The following is a 19,011-nucleotide window of genomic DNA, read 5'->3' as shown; positions in this document are numbered from 1 at the left end:
CTTTTGCTCTTGATTTTTAATTTCATTGTGTTATGATCTCATAGGATGAAAGAGATAATTTAAATCCTTCTGTATTTATTGAGTCATGCTTTATAGTTTAAAATATGATCTATTTTAGAGCAGGTTTCATGACCTGCTGAGAATTCATTTGTTCTATGGTGCAGTTTAACTCTGGTATTTTTAAAAATTAATTCTGTTTCGTTGATTGGCCTGTGTATTTTTTTTTTCTAAATTTTTGCCGCAGTCTTGCTTTGTTGTATAGGCTGGCCTTGAACTCACTATGTAGTCCAGGCTGGCCTCAAACTCATGGTGATCCTCCTCCCTCAGCCTCCTGAGTGCTGGGATTATAGATGTGGGCCAGATGTCCAGTTTTGAACTGTGTATTTGTGAGAATGGGGCTTTAAAATCTCCCACTCTGATTGAACTGGTAGCTATCTGCCCTTTTATGCAAGGTAGTTTTGTTCTGTGTAGCTAGCTTTGACAACATTTGGTACAGATACATTTACAACTGGTATCTCTTCTTGGTGAATTATTGTCTCTGCCAATATGTGGTGACTTCCTTTGTCTCTTCTGATAGTTTTGATTTGAAGTCAACTTTATACAGGAATTAGATTAGCTACTTGTTATGGCTAGTGTCTAGATGTCCCCCCAAAGCCCCATGTGGTCAAAGATGGGGCTTTTCAGAGATGGCTGCATCTAGAGTGTGCGATGTTGGGATTAAGGATGTGTGATCACTAAATTAGCCCACTGATTGGTCTGGTATAGTTCTGGGTGTGGCCAATGGGAAGGCCTATCCTGGGGGTGAGTGCTACCCATCCTCAGGGAGTGTAGCCTGGATAGAATATAAAGAGGGCTGCTTGCTGGTTTTACTGCCTTCTGCCTGCCATGAACTATTTCTCCTCTGCCATGCCACTCTGCCTTGGAGCCAGCTGATTATGGCTGAAACTTCTACAAACTGTGAGCCAAAATAAACTTTTCCTCCTTTCAATGTTGTTTTAAGTTAAAGTATCTAGTCCTTAAATTATGAAAATTAACTGGATACTATTATCATATGTTTACTATAAAGCATGAGATCCTAAAATATACTCTGGAAGACATGTATAGAAAACTGTGTGAAGGCTGGTCCCATGCCACCCCAGCCCTTGCATTATTAGTACCTGTTGTTTAAGCTGCTGTACCAGGCGATCCTTCTCACGCTTTAGTGCAGCCACCTCCTCTTGGGTCTTTTTCTTAGAGGATGAAAGCTCCAAAAGAGCTATATTGGCATCTTTTTCACTAATAGCAGCCAGGAGAGCTTCTTGCCTGCAAAAGAAAGAAAATACCAACACTTTCATTTATTTCTCATAATAATTCTTTTCTTTTACCATTATCCTCATTTTATGTGTGACAAAACTGAGGACAGAGAATTTACACAGCTTTCTCAAATTTACCCCTGATATAAATGGTGCAGCAGGGAACACCATTTATATTTTTCGGATTATAAATGTCTTTACCATGTTATGTTGCTGTTTTAATAAAGAATTCTTATTACATGATGTTAAACAAAATAAGTCCATCATAGTAGGACAAATATTTCATGATTTCACCTCCATGAAGTATCTAATAAAATAATCAAACTCATGGAATAAGAGGAAATTAGTAGTTTCCAGGGACTAGGGTAGAGGGAAATCAATAAGCACAATGTCTCAATTATGCAGGGTAAATACATTCTAGAAATTTGCTGTACAACACTGTCTTATAGTTAACATTCACTAAGAAGAGATAAAAATTGCAAATATATCTGGAATACTACTCAGCCATAAAAAAGAATGAAATCACATTATTTACCAGAAAAAGGATAGATCTAGAGATCATAAGTTTAAGTGAAACAAATCAGACATAGAAAGTTAAATATTGTATGGCTTCCCCTATAAAAGAACCCCAAAATATAAATGAGTTAAATAAAGAAGAAATGGTAGGGAAGATGGATGCAGACTTCTTGGAAATTCAGAAGAGGATCAAAAGAAAAAGGGAGCAAGGAAGGTAAAGACTAGGGACAGAGGAATGGAAAATGATCAAGGAATGATTTATGCATATGCACATATGCAAGTATGTGTACACCAATTCCCCCCAAACAAGTGTAACTGTGTGTCACACAAACATACACTAATAAAAATGTATACATTTAAGTTGGGCACAGTGGCACACATCTGTAATCCAGATACTTGCGAGACTGAGTCAGGAGGATTGCAAATTTGAAGCCAGCCTGGACAACTTAATGAGACTCTATTTCAAAATAAAGTATGTAAAGGGCTGAGGTTGTAGCTTAATGGTAGAAAGCCCCTCAGTTTGATCCCCTGTACTACAGCAAACAAAAGTATATTTTATATATATAAAAAAACTATTTTTTTCTTTTGTGGTGCTAAGGATTGAACCCACAGCCTTCAAATGCTAGGCAAGGTTTCTTCCACTGAGCTACAACCTTAATAATACCAAACATGGTTTTTACTTTTTAGTTTAAAAAAGGACAGTAGGTATAGTTGTGGTTAAACTTGAAAAGTAAGCATAGTTAGTGACTTTTCTGTTCAGTAAGAATAATCATGTCACCCATATAATTTCTCCATTTTACTCATTCCTTTGGTTAAGTACTGTACAGCTTCCAGGCAAACTGAGACACTGACGTTGAAAACATTTTCAAGTGTGGAGCATATAAACAATTATAAACTGTAGTAAAGTGGATTTAGAAATAAAGCCATTCGTTCCTGGGGTACCTTGAACACTGGTAATTCTTTTTATCTCATTAATGCTTTAAGTTTACAGTTGTGACTTTATTGGCAATGATCTGTATACTTTGAAACAGTACTTTAAACTTTACAAATTCCTTGTGGTTTGGCTAACTACGCTGTGGTTCATGTCCAGAAGGAAAAGGAGATAGATTTAGAAGGAAAGTGGACATATGAAACTTAAAAAATAATCAAAATAAAGTTGGTGAACACTTAAGTTTCATAGTCTAAAATACATCTTTCAGTAATGCATCTTTTATGTAATAAGGCAGAATTGATTTATAGACACTAAATAAGTGGCTTGAGCGTTTGGCCTGAGGAAATGCTTAATCTGAGAATGCTGCCCACATTTAACTTTGTTTCTGTCTTTTGTTAAGATAACTGAGCTTCAACAGCAGTCACACTGAAGAGTTTTAGTTAAGCCACAAAATGGAAAGCTATCATTTGAATATTCCATAGGCTATTCTTTATTCTAAACGAGTACTGAACTCTGAACAAGCAGTACTAACAAATGGAAGATGTAATCACTTTATATTTGGGAAATAATTTGTTTATTGCAGTTGGAAGAGAAAAAAAGATTCTTTGGGATCCCAGTATCACTTTCCACTGTCCCTACACTCCATGGTAATTCTAAGGAATGGCAGATGGCCTACAGTGGGAGGCTTCAGTCAACACCAAAGCGATAACGACACTCTAAATATATCCACTGATCACTTGAAAAAAAAAATGTTAAGTGGTGAAATGAGCTTAAAGGTGAAGGAGTTCAAGATGGTCTAACTATGCACAGTTTCCTCTTTATTGCAGTCATCTGTTCCCTTTAGGGAACCTCAGAGACTGACCAACCTAGAATGAGCGTGATTTCTTGTTGACTGCATTTCTGTGCACCAATGGTCAGAATCACAAACTTAGCAGGCAAATAGTAGAAGATGAACAAAAATTAACTTGTTAAACTGAGTCATTAGCACTTTTAATGAAAAATAGGCAAAATACAAGGGTGATGTGATTTGAATTCTATTTTGTGCTTAAGGAAAGCATCATAGTATAAAATAGTAAAAATCATTCCAAATTCCAAACTGTTTCATAAATGGTATGTTTGGGCAGCTAGTACGACACAGTTGATGTCTGGAGTAAACGTCAACTCAAATTACAATGCGTGACAATTTTGATTTAAAATTTCAAAATTTTAATGGATGTGCCAATGTGGCATAATGACTTTTTAGTAAGATATATAATTTGAAGTCTTTTGTAATGTACTTTAAATAGAGACTTTATTATGCCATTTATGTATACATATATATGCAAGGACTTAAATGCTGCCTCCTAAGTATAGCTCCTATCCTCTAAAACACAGTTCTTAGCTCTAAAAATTCCCAAACTCATAGTTTTGTTCTTACCATTTGAAAATTATACTCTTGATATTCATTTCTGCATGTATATGTGCCAAAAAGGACAACTCACAGTAAAGTGAATAAAAATTTATTTATTATACATGACATATTTAATCATAAATTCTGGATAATAGCAACATCTGTGCATTTATTAGCTTTTATTTTTGAAAAGGGCTGGAGATAGTACTGTGTTCTTGGTTATAATTTTGGTAAATTTTAAGTAGGTATCATTAGAACTGAGAGAAAACTTCAATAAACCTCTAGATTCACTTATTTTTATTGCCAATTTTTGAGGTCACATTGCAAAGTAAAATACTCCCAGTAGCCTTGCTATCGATCATATCTCTGGGTATGGGTCATGATGGTTGTCTAAGTTATTTTTTAAAGAAGGTAGATAGAGCTCAAAGCATTGGAAACCACTGATCCTTATGGGTCAACTTTTTTATCAGATAGCTAAAAACTACCCTCACAGAATGCTAATGTCACCATTTTCTGAACATGCATCCTATGAAGAGCCATTAAGTTTTATTATGCATGTGCAGACCACTTCACCTTTCCTTACTTCCAATGACCTTTCTCTGTTGCTCTGATCACCCAGCTTCTTTCTGCAATAAACACCCACAACCCCTACCCTTAGGGAAGTTGATTTGAGACTTGGGGCTTCCTCATGTTTGGCTGCCTCTTGAATGAACTCTTTCTCTTTTGCAAAACTTGTTTTTACAGTGATTGGCATATAGTGCAGATAAAATAGGCTTTGTTTGGTAGTACTATGGAAGAGAAAAACCTCCTGAAAACATTTTGAAAGACAGACAAGGACGTGAAAGTTAGTAAATGTAATAGTGATAACTTTGATAACTTTGGGGGAATAAGAAAAATTATTGTTTCCCCTTAATATATCTGATAGAAAGGACCACATGATATAGTTAAACTTACATGGCTGTACTTTATACAGTACACTTAAAAGTGTCTAAACTCAAACCCGTTAAGAACACTTGGTTTTTCACAAGGAACGGAATGCAAAAGAATAATAAAAAAAAAAGCAAATTGTGCAAAGAATTTATTTTAGTAGCTGCCCACTCCACGCCATTACTTCTTTGTAAAATGATATTTTCTGATAAGGGTAATACACGTTCAATCGAGAAAAACTGAAAGTCACAGGAAACTATAAAGAACAAAACAGAAATTACCAGAGGTAATTTGTTTTTAATGAGAGTCAATGGCTTGAGATCTAGAAGTCACCTATTCTGATATGGATACTTTAAAGAAACTGAACCTTAATAGAGGTTAATCATTAACTGAGAGCAGCCTCACATAGATTCCACAGAAAGGGGAGACCTGCCAATGTACATTCTGGCTTCATTTCCATGAGCCCTAAGGGAGTAACATGAGCACATAAAATGTGAAAGGTAATACATGTATGCCATAAGTCCAGAGCAAAATAAAAACTTCAATGCTCTTCCTGCCAAATTCTCCTTGTCCTGTTTGTATCTTTTGCTCAGGAAAGAAAGAGAAAGGAAGAAAGGAAGAAAGAAAGGAAGGAAGAAAGGAAGGAAGGCAGGAAGAAAGAAAGAAAGAAAAGAAGAAAGAAAGAAAGAAAGAAAGAAGAAAGAAAAAAAGAAAGAAAGAAAAAGAAAGAAAGAAAAAGAGAAAGAAAGGGACATAAAACCTTTCAAAGTGATTAGTAACCCCCTCTTTCACTACATGATGAACATGTCATATTACTGACATAATGAATAGGTAGCAGAATTCCAACTTTAAGTCATTAGAGTGGTCTTTTCACTCAATCCCTGGTGCTTTAAACAACCAGACCAGTTGAACCTGCCTTTTGACCTCAAGCTCTAATAGAATCAAGATGTCTCTGAAAGTTCTCTGCTTTGGTATTTGAGCTTCAGGAAGTAGTAAAACTACTCCTTTGTCCAATTTTCTCTTTTAAGCAAATTTCAGAAACTAGAGACAAGTATCAAAGGCAAATAAAGCTCAAAATTCTTTCGATAATTTCTAAATCCTTAAGAACACAGTATTAGCTGTCTATCATCAGTAAATAAGAGATTGTAATCAGTGTTGAAATGATGATGGTTAACAATCCAGGAGTGGATCCTAAATGTCCATCATTCACCAAAATGCGTAACAGAAAAGGGAGTATGAATTAAGGGGCATTACCAAAGTTTACCTCTTTCAAGTAGGTATTTTAAATTGAATGATTCCATAATCATAAAATTATGTTTCATAAGTTCCATAATCCTGAAAGATCACTAAAAAGGCCATATGAAAATGAGCGGATTCATGGCTTTGGTAGCTTTAATGCCATGGACATGTAGCCATAGTTTAATACTCCAATTTAGATTAAACCCGAACTCTAGATTCTCTAGTTGATGGATTAAATAAGCCTTTGATTCTACTACTTTTTAATTCATTATTTAGCTAATTAGTTATCCAGAATATGTAGTAAGTTATCAGGATATATCTACTCCTGTTTTATTTCCTGAAAAAATTCTTCTGATTATGATTTTCTTTTATTTCCCTTGTGGAGCTTTCAAACTATGGTAGGTCCAGTACCATCGTTAAACTCTGTGAAAACCATACTCTATGGGTGAGTACCTGTGGGAATACTGAAGTGCAACATTTTCCAAACACTGATCCCTGAACATCTTAGCATGTTTTCTCTCAGTCACTGTCATTTAGATACCCGGAAGTGTCTTTAGTATAAAATGTCAACTCTAAATCATTTTTTCCTTCCATCACCACAAATTTCCCATTCCATGGTAACTCAGCCACTGCTTGGTCCATAGCCTGACAACATTTAAGGAATTTGATTTATTCTTTGCTCTTCGTGGTCAATATTAAAATCTTGCTGGTCTTCCTTTCTAGTAGTATTTAGTGTACTCATTGTTATTGTATTGGCACAGTCACAACCGTAGTCACTAAGACCCTTTTAACTTGGGCCTGTATTCGTCTTAAAAACTCTTCCCTGATTTTCCCATTACTCTACAATGTCATAATTTTCTGTGGTCATTTTAATCTGATTGCTTACCATATAGATGCTTTGGTCCAACACTCACGATCACCTATACTTTTCCAGCCTATTTCTTTCTGTCTTCCATGTTTGGCATAGGGTTTCTATTTGTTTTCACTTAGGTTTCTGTTATACTCTCTACCTGAGATGCTTGCTGCTTCTTCTTCAAGATCTAACTTTTCCTCTGGTTGCTGACTTCCTTCTATTCAGCACTAGTTTGGATTATAACATCAGGAAGGTGCTCCGTAAATGACCTTCAATTCTTCTACATGTGCAAGGTTGCTTCCCCAAGTATAAGTATGCTATGGTTTATCATTATATAATATTTGAATGTTTCTAGGAACTTGCCTTTCAATTTATTTGATTAACTTTTAGTTTTAATTTTAAAAGTTTTTAATTGTGATAAAATAATAATAAAACAAAATTTACCTCTTCTTCATGGGTCTGTATGTATGTAATTTTGGAAATTCAATACAGGGTCTTATACATGTTAAGCAAGCACTCAACTAGTAAGCTACACCTCCAGCTCTTCCCTTTCCCTTTCCGTTCATTTTCCTCTTCTTCTTCCCTCTTTCTCCTCCTCTTTTTTGACAGGGTCTTGTTGGATAGTCTAGGTTAGCCTTAAATTCACTATGTACCCCAGGCTGGCCTTAAACTTGTGATTCTGCCACCTCAGCCTTGCAAGTGCTAGGATTACATGCATGCACCATTATGCCTGGCTATAAAGATTTTCTAAATGAATACTATAACATAGCACACATAACTACAACTATGATATGTGTGTTTGTGTCTGTGTGTGTATACTGAAAATGAGCAAGGTTTTTTACATACCTGTACCAATTCCCTATCACTATTCTGTAATACAAACATGCTCTGAACAAAACAAAAAAGTATTTTTATTGTGGTAAAATATATGTAATGTAAAATTTACCATTTTAACCTTATGTATTTGTTTACCTATTTATTTTTTTCAAATGTATGATTTTGTGGCATCAAGTATACTCACACCGTTGCACCATTTACCACTATCTGTACCTCCAGAGCTTTTCCATTTCCACAACAAAAATTCTATATATTCCTTGAGGCATATGCCTGGGTCCAGCAGACCAATCCCTTACTATTGTAAATTTGCATTTTTGTGTTATAGTACCTAGCTATGCATCCCAGTACCTCTGCCTGAGGCCTTTAAAGGAAGCAATCTATATGTCTACCCACCTAGTATGATGAACAGCAAGGAGGGTGCATGTGTGCAAAGAGGCAAAAAGGGATAAGGACCCACCCTTATGCTTTGTGAAAGTTTTTTGCATATGTTTATCTGAGCATCACAGAAGATACAGTACACCCACACCGCTTCAGGATTTGTAAAAAGCAAAAAAAGTTTTCTTTTGAATTTCAGTACAATGGCACATGAAAAACCAGATTTGCAAGTTTTGGAGAAGGTCAAAATGAATCATCAGACTACTTATGCACAGATGATGAAGATGATCCATTATGGTAAAAGGCATGCTTTCATAACAGAACAGTGGTGTGGCTGGATGATGATGATGATGATGATGATGACTTTGACATTGGTCATGTGGGTCAAAGTTCCTGTGACAGTGAAATGGAGCAAGAATTGATTGATAGAGACATAGGGGATGCAGACCTCCTTCATTCAGAGGACAAAGAAACAGCAACGTGAGTACATCACTGACTAGTCAAAATGTTGTAAAATGGCCTCCCAACCAAATGGAACCATCCAACATTAGAACTAGGTCTGAAAATATGGTGAAGGTCTTGGCAAGGGTAAAACCTATTGGACAGAATGCCAGCACTGTCATTCAATGTTGGAAATTGTAACAAAGTGCCTCAAGATGCTGTGAGGTACACAAAGGTTGAAATGCAAGTAAAATCTGTATGCACTAATAGCCATATTTATGACACTTTACTATCTGGACTGAAAGCATTCATAGGTCTGCTGTACTCAGCACAGATTTCTCATGGTGATCACAGGAATGTAAAAGACTTATGGAAGGGCTGGGGATATTGCTCAGTGGCATAAGCACCTGCTTGGCAAGTGCAAGGTTCTGAGTTCGATCCCTGGTACCACAAAAAAAAAAAAAAAAAAAAAGACTTATGGAAAAGCACTGGTCAAAATGTGGCATAAAAATTTATGCTGTTGTAGATGCAAAGACTTCTTATGTTTTAATTTTCACATTTATCCTGGAACTCAGCCATCAGGTACTTAGTCATATAGTAATAAACCGAATGATGTTGTGAACAGACTTGTTGCTTCCATTTCCCAAAGTAATCAGAATGGACATTCAGCAACTGCTTTACTGGTTTCCAACTGATGTTACATTTGCTAACAGGACACAAATTGACCAGCACAGGAATCACACACAGGAACAAAGAAGAAATTCCAAATGAAATGCTGCCACTTCAAAACAGAGAATTGTATAATACAATCTTTGAATTTCAGACAGATAACATTGGCCTTGTATATGGCAAAGTAAAGCAGACTGGTACTGCTGATGTCGACATTTCACCATGGTAGAAATATTGATAGGGAAACCTGGATAAAACAAAAGCCTGGGATGGACTTTCAACAACAAAACTAAATGTGCAGTAGATGTTGTTGATGCAGCAACTGTGATGTCACTTGAAACACAACAGCATTGGCCAATGGCTGTGTTTCACCTGAGCCTAAATATGTGTGGCAAAATTGGTAGTCTACAAAGAAAATAACAAGTGCAAAATATCATGGAGAAATTTTGTTAGAGGATTAGGACTACAGCTCATAAGAGACCATTTATAATACAGGAAAAACAAAATATTTCTACCTAGAGAACTATGCAAAAAAATTGTGGAGCACCCTGGTGAGCTGACAGGTGAACAGGCAAGCACAGCATGACAAAGATCTATTATGACAACAGGAAAACAAAAAAGATGTCAACTGGGCCCTACGGGAAAACAAAACATACATGCTATCAGTGTAAGGGATACTTGTGTATGGAACATGCAGTTGTCATGTGTGAAGACTGCTTTAGGTGTGACAGTTGATGCAAAGCTTATTTCTGTAGTTGATTTTTTGTGTGTTTGCACTCTAGTTCATTTTATTTTTGATGTTATCTTCTAGGTTTTGTAAGCAAGTAAACAGCTCATGTGAAAATGCTGATGTCTAGTCTAAGCACTCATTAAATATTTGATCTTATATTTTACTGACATCTTATTTCCCTGCTAAGTGCATGCTGTACAATATAGTAGGAAGCTCCTGACAGAGTGAGAATACTGCCACATATGAAAGGTAAGCAAAGCATACATGCTGTGAGAGTTAAGTGAGAAGTGTACATAGAACATGCAGTTGTCATGTGTGAAGACTGCCTTCGGCGTGGCAGTTGCAGCAAAGCTCATTTTTGTGATACAGTTCTACTGGTATTTTCATTACAGTTCACATAAGAATTTATTTCTCATGTTATCTTTTTAAGTTTTGTAAGGAAATACACAGCTGGTGTGAAAATATTGAGTTATATTCTAAATCTACAATACATATTAAGAATTTTAAAATTTATTTTTTTGATATTTTATCTTTCTGTTAACTATACTCTACATAATAAGAACCTCCTGACAACACAGCTGGCCACTGAGATATCAAGTATGTTCTACAAAAAGGCCAGAAAACAAAAGACCTGTGCTGCCAGTGTAAGCAATACATGTGTGTGGAACATGCTGTTGTCACGTGTGCAGACCTCTTTAGGTGTGATAATTGAAATAAAGATTATTTTCTTTGTAGAGTACTCTTGGTATTTTCATTGTAGTTCATATGGGAATTTATTTCTGATGTTCTTTTTTAGACTTTGTACATCAAAAACTAGTTGATTTTGCTGAAAATTGATGTTGATGAAAATTTTGATTTTTTTATGAACACTCCATAAATATTAAAAACTCAATACTTTATTTTTGTGATTTTTTTTCCTGTTAAGTACTCATTGTTTAATAAAACTCATAAAATTAAAATTAATAATTCATCAATAGAAATATTTTAAAGAATATTCTCAGACCCACTTTTATGTGCCTTGATGACAAAATTAGTGTTACACTCCAAAGGCTACATACTAACTCCCTCTCTTTTGCTGTTCCCAGGCCCTAGTAATTTCCACTCTACTTTCTGACTATGAGTTTCACTATCTGTCTTTTTGTGCTTGGCTTATTTCACTTAGCATCACATGCCTTCAAGCACAATGTATTTTTATTATACTTCCAAATTTAAGTGGCCTTGACAATAAAACCCTACATATACTTCCCCCAACTCTTCTTTTTTCAAACTTATTCTTTAAAAAAGAAGGAAAAGAGAAAACAGGTATCTAAAACAAATTTTAAAATTTTTGTTTTATGAGATGGGGCCTCACTTCATAACGTGGTTGGCCTCAAACTTGGGGTCCTCTAGTTCAGAGGGGATTACAGGTATGTGACACAATGCCTGGGTCTAAAAATCTTATTTAATCATTGCTGGCCCCAGGAGACAGAGGGAAAAGCCAGTATCAGGTAGACTAAGTGGATGCGGAAAGGTCTAATGGATAAGTACTGCACAATGGCAGCTTCTTTGGAATCCTTGATTTCCCACATCCTTACCAAGAATGAATTTTTAGCATTTGAATTTATTCCTCCAAATAAAGTACACAAAAACTTTCAATTCCATATATATATAGTCTGAAAAAATTCCATATATATAGTGAAAATGGACAAAGTTACTCTTAAATCCTGATGATACTGCAGGCACTTCTAATGACTGTTACTGGATTCCAGATATATTATGCAGAGAAGATTTTACATCTGCCACTATTCCAGACTCTCTATATATGGTTTACAATATCCTGCAATATCTACAAGGGCAAATTTCTTCTTATCTTTGTGACAAGAACTATCATAAGACAGACAAACTTAGGATCTCTGCCTTCTAACTTTTTACCTTTAAACATTTAAGAAAAATTTATATTTATTTTTATTAGTACGTTTGTAGTACATAATACATTCATCATGGGGAGTTAGTACATGTACATAAAACATAAAATACTAGAAAACTAAGGCAGTTTCTGTTGGGGATTTACTCAAATCCATTCCAAATCCCCAGTACATTATGTCTTAAATCCACAGATGTGTGTTAGCGATCTGGGGGCAGGGTTTGGGAGAGGGGGTTGAACTAAACTTAATATGCATCTAAGAGATGAAGCTAAGTGGTAGCTTTGCAGTAGTATCTGGGGGATGGTTTAAATAAAATTTATACTGGCCTTTTCTTTCATGTTGTCTTTACTATACATATGTCCTTTCTGCCTCAAGTTTGGTAGCATAACATAAACCAAAATTCTCAGAATAAAATCTTGCCATATGCAGATGTAGTTCATTCAAAATAAGGTACAGCTGTTATATATGTACACTTCGGGCTACATTTGTCATGGCTTTTCTTTGTCTTATCCTCTTTCAAATATGAAGTCTTCCTATATTATTTCTCTGAACTCAAACTCTAGAATGCCTCCATTTACTTCAATGATTACTTTAAGAATTACCAAATGCTTTCAGCAATTAATTCCTACACTTTGTCCCACTGTTTACCTAACCTTTCCCAGTCTCAGTGGATAACATGTCAAGACCAGCTGCTGTTCATGCTATGCTACCTAGGGGTTTGCCTGCCTTTTCTTCAGTTCTCTAGTTGCATTCTGGGTCTGTTTGCTATGACATTTGCTAGAAGACTGCTAGGGTGTCACTGCATTCTTTTCCATTTCCTAGCCCAATCAAGAGCTAACTGTGTTTTGATCTCTTAAGAAAGCCAACATTATATAATATATCTAATCTTTGGATTTGTAGTAAAGTGCCTGGAAAAAAAGTGGGGACTGTTTCAACGTGGAAAGCTGTAAGGATAGATGTGAATGACTGTTAAGATGTGCTAAGAGCTGACTGAAGACACAAGAGCTGCTCAGATCTTGGAGGTCATCAAAAACAAACCCTGTAATTTACCTTCTATAATGATTTGATAGTAACTGTTAATTTGCTGGCAAAAATTATAAAAAAGTTTCTCTCTTACACAGGTTATGAATAACCTGGTTATCATGGGGAAATTCCATGGGATGGGCCAGTGACTATACTTGCATTAGGCAGATGAGTTGTCACTACTGGGATGAGTCTTCTTTGCAGTTCTAGCATCAGTTCTGGCAGCATGTTAAATGCCAGACATAACTTAGAAATAATGCTCACTGTAGCTATCTCTCTTTTTTCGTAAGTAACACCCCCCCTTGTGATTGTTTCTCAATCCCATACCATACTTTTCTAATGAAAATTTTATCATAACCGTAGCCAGCTGTGTGTCTCAGTAGCTGTGTGTGTGGGGTACAGGAAGCAATCTTTATGTTAACGTACTTGGTATGATGAATGGCCAGGTGTGTGCATGTGTGCAAAAGTGTCAACAATACCCATATAATGGTCCGTAGTGTATGACATGTCACTAGGCAACACACCCCATTACCATAATTTGCAGCGTAATATTGTCATTTACCATAACAGAAGCTGCGTGTGGTTAACAGTAGCTGCACCTGGGGGACACAGGAAATCCTGTTGTGCATTTGCCACATTAATTTTTGTTAAAAGGCGCAACATGTCGGGTGTACAATGCCCATCCTTATTTTTTAGAAGTATTTCTAATGGTAAATTACTAATTTTAATTTGATGAGTTTTATTGTATTAAACAATGTGTATTTAACAGGAAAAATATCAGTAAAATGAAGTTATGAATTTTTAATATTCTTGAGTATTTATAATAAACATCAGAACTTTCAACATCAAGTGTTTTTTGTTTGCAAAGTCTAAAAAATAACAACAGAAACAAATTCCTACATGAACTACAATGAAAATACAAATAAAACTACAACAAAAATAATCTTTGCTTCAATTATCACACATAAAACAGTTTTCACACATGAAAACAGCATGTTCCGTACACATGTATCACTTGCACTGATAGCACATGTGTTTGCTTTCCTGTTGTTTTTGGTAGGACATACATACTATACTTTCAATTTAGAAATTTATCCTGGAACTCAGTCACCAGGTCCTTATTCATGCAATAATAAATCAAACAACGTTTTCAACAGACTTATGCTCCTACAGAATGTGGCACTGGACAACTGGTTTACCAGCTACCCATTGATGTTACATTTGCTAACAGAGTACAACTTGACGAGCAAAGGAACTGTTCAAGAGAACAAAGGAGAAATTCCCAATGAGTGTTGCAAGTTCAAGACAGAGAATTGTATATTATAATCTTTGGATTCTAGACACACATAACATTGGCCTCATATAAGGCAAAGAAAAACAAAATGGGACTACTGATGTCAATATTGCACCATGACCATGGCAAGACTGACACAGAAACTTGGACAGAACTGAAGCCAGAGATGGTAACTGCAACAAAACCAAAGGTGGAGTAGATGTTGATAAATTATACAGTAACTATGATGTCACTTGAAACACAAAACGTTGGCCAATGGTTGTATTTTACTCTATTCTAAACATGTGTGGCATAAATACTTTCACAGTTTACAAAAAAATAACAAGTCTAAAATAGCATGGAGATATTTTCTTAGACAATTGGGACTGGAACTTATAGAAGATCACTTATAATGGAGGAAGAACAAAATGTTTTGCCCAAGTAGCTATGCAAAAAAAATTCTGCAGCAAACTGGTGATCTGACAGGTAAAGAGGCAGGTGCAACATCGCAAAGACCTACTCCCACAATAGGAAAACCAAAAGATGTTAACTGTGCCCTACAAAAAAAGACAGGAAAACAAGACAAACATGCTACCAAGTGATACCCGTGTACAGAATGTTCAGATTTCATATGTGAAGACTGCCTTGGGTATGACAATTGAAGCAAAGATTATTTCTGTGGTAGATTTTTATATTTTCATTGTAGTTCATATAGGAATTTATTTCTGATATTTTCATTTAGGTTTTCTAAACAGTTGATAGTGAAAATGTTTATTCTACACACTCAATACATATTAAAAATTAAAGTTTTATTTTATTGATATTTTATATTCCTGTTAAGTATACATTGTATACTATAATAAGAACCTTCTGACAAAACAACAAGACCAGCAAGATGTCAAAAATGTTCTACCAAAAAAGAAAAGAAAGCAAACACATGTGCTATAAGTGATACATGTGTACAGAATGTGCTGTTTTCATGTGTGAAGACTGTTCTACGTGTAATAATTGAAGCAAATATTATTTTTGTTGTAGAGTTTTATTTGTATTTTCACTGTAGTTCATATAGGAATTTGTTTCTGTTAGTAAAAAAAAATTAATAAAATATTTATTTTTGTTAAAATAGGAATTTTACTTTCTAGACTGTAAACAAAACACCTGATGTTGAAAATTCTGATGTTTATTATAAATACTCAAGACTATTAAAAATTTAGTACTTCACTTTATTGATATTTTTCCTGTTAAGTATATACTGTTTAATATTATAAAACTCGTAAAATTAAATTAGTAATTCATCAATAGAAATACTTCTAAAAAATAGGTATGCATTGTACAGCCAGCATGGCAACCCAGGGGATAAGGGATACATGGTTAGGCATAAAAAGATGAGAAATGTAGGATTTTTGATAAATGTGTTTTTTAAAGTAAAGAAAAATGCTCAAAAATAATAAAGCACCCATTTACTTCTCAAAGATACAGGAAAATGACAAAATATTTTTCAGGAGCTACAGATGTAGCTCAATGGTAGAGTGCTTGCCTAACATTCATAAGGCCTGGAGTTCAATCCCCAGGACCTCAAAAGAAATACAATTTCAAAATTTTATGAATGTAAGCTAAAGATTTTTTACAGCATTTAAATTTTTTGCTTGTTTTTTTTTAAACAAGAGCAATAATGATTTTAAACAGAAATTGATACTACTGGTACTACTGTATATAGGGCTTCTAGAATCTCTTTTTCCTCTTAACAAAGTATTTCATCTTACTTAGAATGCCTCTGTCAATCTTATGTAATGGCCACATCATGTTTTTCCCATTTTTGAAAGCTTACTGGTGATATGAACTTAATCATACCCACCTGAGCTGATCAGTTACTCAACTATATTCCTCTAGTGTCTTCCTCATTGGGCTAATTCAGCTTTCCATTTGTTTGTGGCCAGTTAGCTTAGCTGATCAGTGCATGCATACCAAAGACCAGAGTTTTCTCTTGGTATTTCCAGTCTGCACCATAGCTTACATTGTACCTCTAGCACAAACATAATTACCCTCAGGTCAGCATTTCTTCAAAAATTCCCTTTCCTCCCATGGAAATGCAGCAAGAGACAGTAACAAGTGCCCCACGAAAAAAGATTTGAATGTTCAAATACTAGATACTTTATATTTGGGGAACACCTGTCTTAACAGCACTGCTGTAAAACATAGAAGAGTTTTTTATGGTGTAGCTATAGAACTTTAACAGGAAGGTATATTTTAAGGCTGGCTTTGGAAAACTACTGTCTGCAGTCAGAGCTGACCCACCGCCTGTTTAACTACAGCCTAAGAGTAAAGAATAGTTTAACATTTTTTTGTTTTGTTTTTTGTTTTTTTCCGGTACTGGGAATCAAACTCACAACCTTGCGCTTGCCAGGCAGGCACTGTGCAGCTGAGCTAAATCCCCAGCCTCTAAGTTATTAAATTCTTACTACAACCCTTTTTGAGAGGGGAGATAACCTCGTGAACAGTTTTATGTCTGGCACTGGACTGAATTAAAGATGAACATGGTAATAGAGAATAACTGAAACAGACATAACTGAAATCACAACATAGACAATAACTGTGGAGTGCAGGAGGAGATTAGCAAGATAAAGGGAGGGAGCACAACACTGGTGGATAAGACTGTAAAGAACAGCAGAGAAGTCTTAGCAATAGAAAAAAAGGAGAGAGTGGTTTTTTGGAAGTCAAAGAAAGTAAGTTTCAAGAAAGAAGAGATGGTCAAGACAAAGAATGCAAAATTTCCATGGGATTCAGCTTTTAGAAAGTTACTAGTTGTCTTGGAAAGCAGTTTCAGTGCTTATAGCTGAAGCCACATTAAAAAGGAAGAAATAAAAAGCAGTGAAAAAAGTGGAAAGAGATCTAAAATAAGCTTTTTAGGATCTTACTAGAAAAAACTGGAACCACATACTCTTAGCATAACATGAGGTCTTACAGATGAAAAGCATTGCTGGATTTTGTTCTATTCCATTCCTGCCTGGTGGACTTCCCAACCTATCCTTAGAATACCTTTAAAGGGACAGAACTCTAGCTGTCCCAAAGCAACCTATGCTGGCTTGGATAATCTTTAACACTCAGAAAATGACTTCCTAAAACTGATCCTCAAAGCTGTCTCTTTGTAACCTTAGTTCTATCCCTTCAGGATACGTAAATTTATTCATCTTTCCAAATAATTGTCCTTTGAATTTCTGGAAATATTGCTTTGTCTCTCCCAGTGTAGCACAATTATATCTCAAAAATTTGACCAAGGTACTGTGGCTTAATTTAGTTCTTCCCTAAACTCAAACACACTGAATAAAAGTCTTACTGAACAACTTACATTATGTTCTATGTAACTCAAAGAGTGTGGCATAATGCAGCCTGGTGAGCCCTAAGAGTCTTGCAAGGCAATGAGATGTAGCTTTCTGAAACGTAGGGAGGACAGAGAATTTCTGGAGGACCACTGGGCCCTTGAAATATATACTGTATTAAGTGGCTATCTTAGTTAGACAAAATACTGACATCCAAAATTAAGGAAGGAAAGATTTATTTAGCTCACAGTTTATGGAGGTTTCAGTCCATAATCAGCTGGCTCCAAGGCAGGGTGTCATGGCACAGGGGCAACACTTCAGGGCGGCAGAAGACAGCAAAAGTAGCAACAGCACAAGGAGGAAAGCAAGCCTCTTTTCCTCCCTTATACTGTGTGCCCACCATCCACCCATGCCATCTCTTCCATGCCATCTCTTCCATGCCATCTCTTCCACAAGCTCAGAATGTTTACAAAGTAAGGACCCTGGCCCCCTGCTGAGTTAAACTTCTAAACTTCTCAAGTTGACACAATGTATCAGTCATCACTGTAGCTATTTATCAATCATTAAATCACAAGGAAAAAAGAAAAGGAACTGTTTTGGTCTAAAAGGTTACTTGTGAATAGCACTTATAAAATCAAACCAGAAAATAAGCCCTCTCTAACTGGTTAATCATATCTACCTGGGAGTTCCTTCCTTTATGTTTCATTAATAATGTCCCTTCACTAAAACAGAATTTTATATTGTTTAATTCAAGTACGTAAGTCTTTCTGGTCTAGAAATTTTTCCTGAAGAAGAACCTATAATTATTTTATAAATAATGTGTGATAGATTTTTAAAATATCAAAAGAATGAGAGAATAAGCCACAAACTGGGAGAAAAAAATTTGTAAAAAATATATACAATAAAGGACTGTTATCCAAAATATTCAAAGAACACTTAAAACTGAAGTCACAGTTAGTAGTAAGGTTTTTTTTTGTTTTTGTTTTTTTTTTTGCTTTTCTCCGGTACCGGGAACCGAACTCACGACCTTGTGCTTGCCAGGCAGGCGCTTTGCCGCTAAGCTAAATCCCCAGCCCCCAGTAGTAAGGTTTTTGAGAGGATGAAGAGCTACAGAAGATATTTGCAAACCATATATCTAACAAGGGAGCAGAATCTAGAATATAAAAAACTCAAAATTTAACAGCAAAACATGCAGAACCAATATTGTGAAAATGGACATATTAGCAGAACTGATACATACTGTGCATCTACTGTATTTCCAATCAAAATACCAATAGCATTCTCATCACAAAAC

At 35.5% G+C, this 19,011-nt stretch overlaps 1 protein-coding gene across 13 annotated transcripts in view; it reads right to left on the bottom strand.

Annotated features, from left to right (window-relative positions):
• Positions 1–19,011, bottom strand: part of Erc1 (ELKS/RAB6-interacting/CAST family member 1) — a 451,367-nt gene that overhangs the window by 86,468 nt on the left and 345,888 nt on the right. For all 13 annotated transcript variants that reach the window (XM_013520186.1, XM_013520192.1, XM_005395949.2 and 10 more), the window contains one exon: positions 1,158–1,302. In XM_013520186.1, coding sequence (XP_013375640.1) covers positions 1,158–1,302 — 145 coding nt within the window. The remainder of the gene's footprint in view (positions 1–1,157; positions 1,303–19,011) is intronic.

The sequence above is a fragment of the Chinchilla lanigera genome, unplaced genomic scaffold, assembly GCF_000276665.1.
Source record: "Chinchilla lanigera isolate Chin_1 unplaced genomic scaffold, ChiLan1.0 scaffold00053, whole genome shotgun sequence".
Taxonomy (NCBI): Eukaryota; Metazoa; Chordata; class Mammalia; order Rodentia; family Chinchillidae; genus Chinchilla; species Chinchilla lanigera.
The sequence above is the reverse complement of the archived record's forward strand: the minus strand, read 5'-3'. Positions and strand labels throughout refer to the sequence as shown.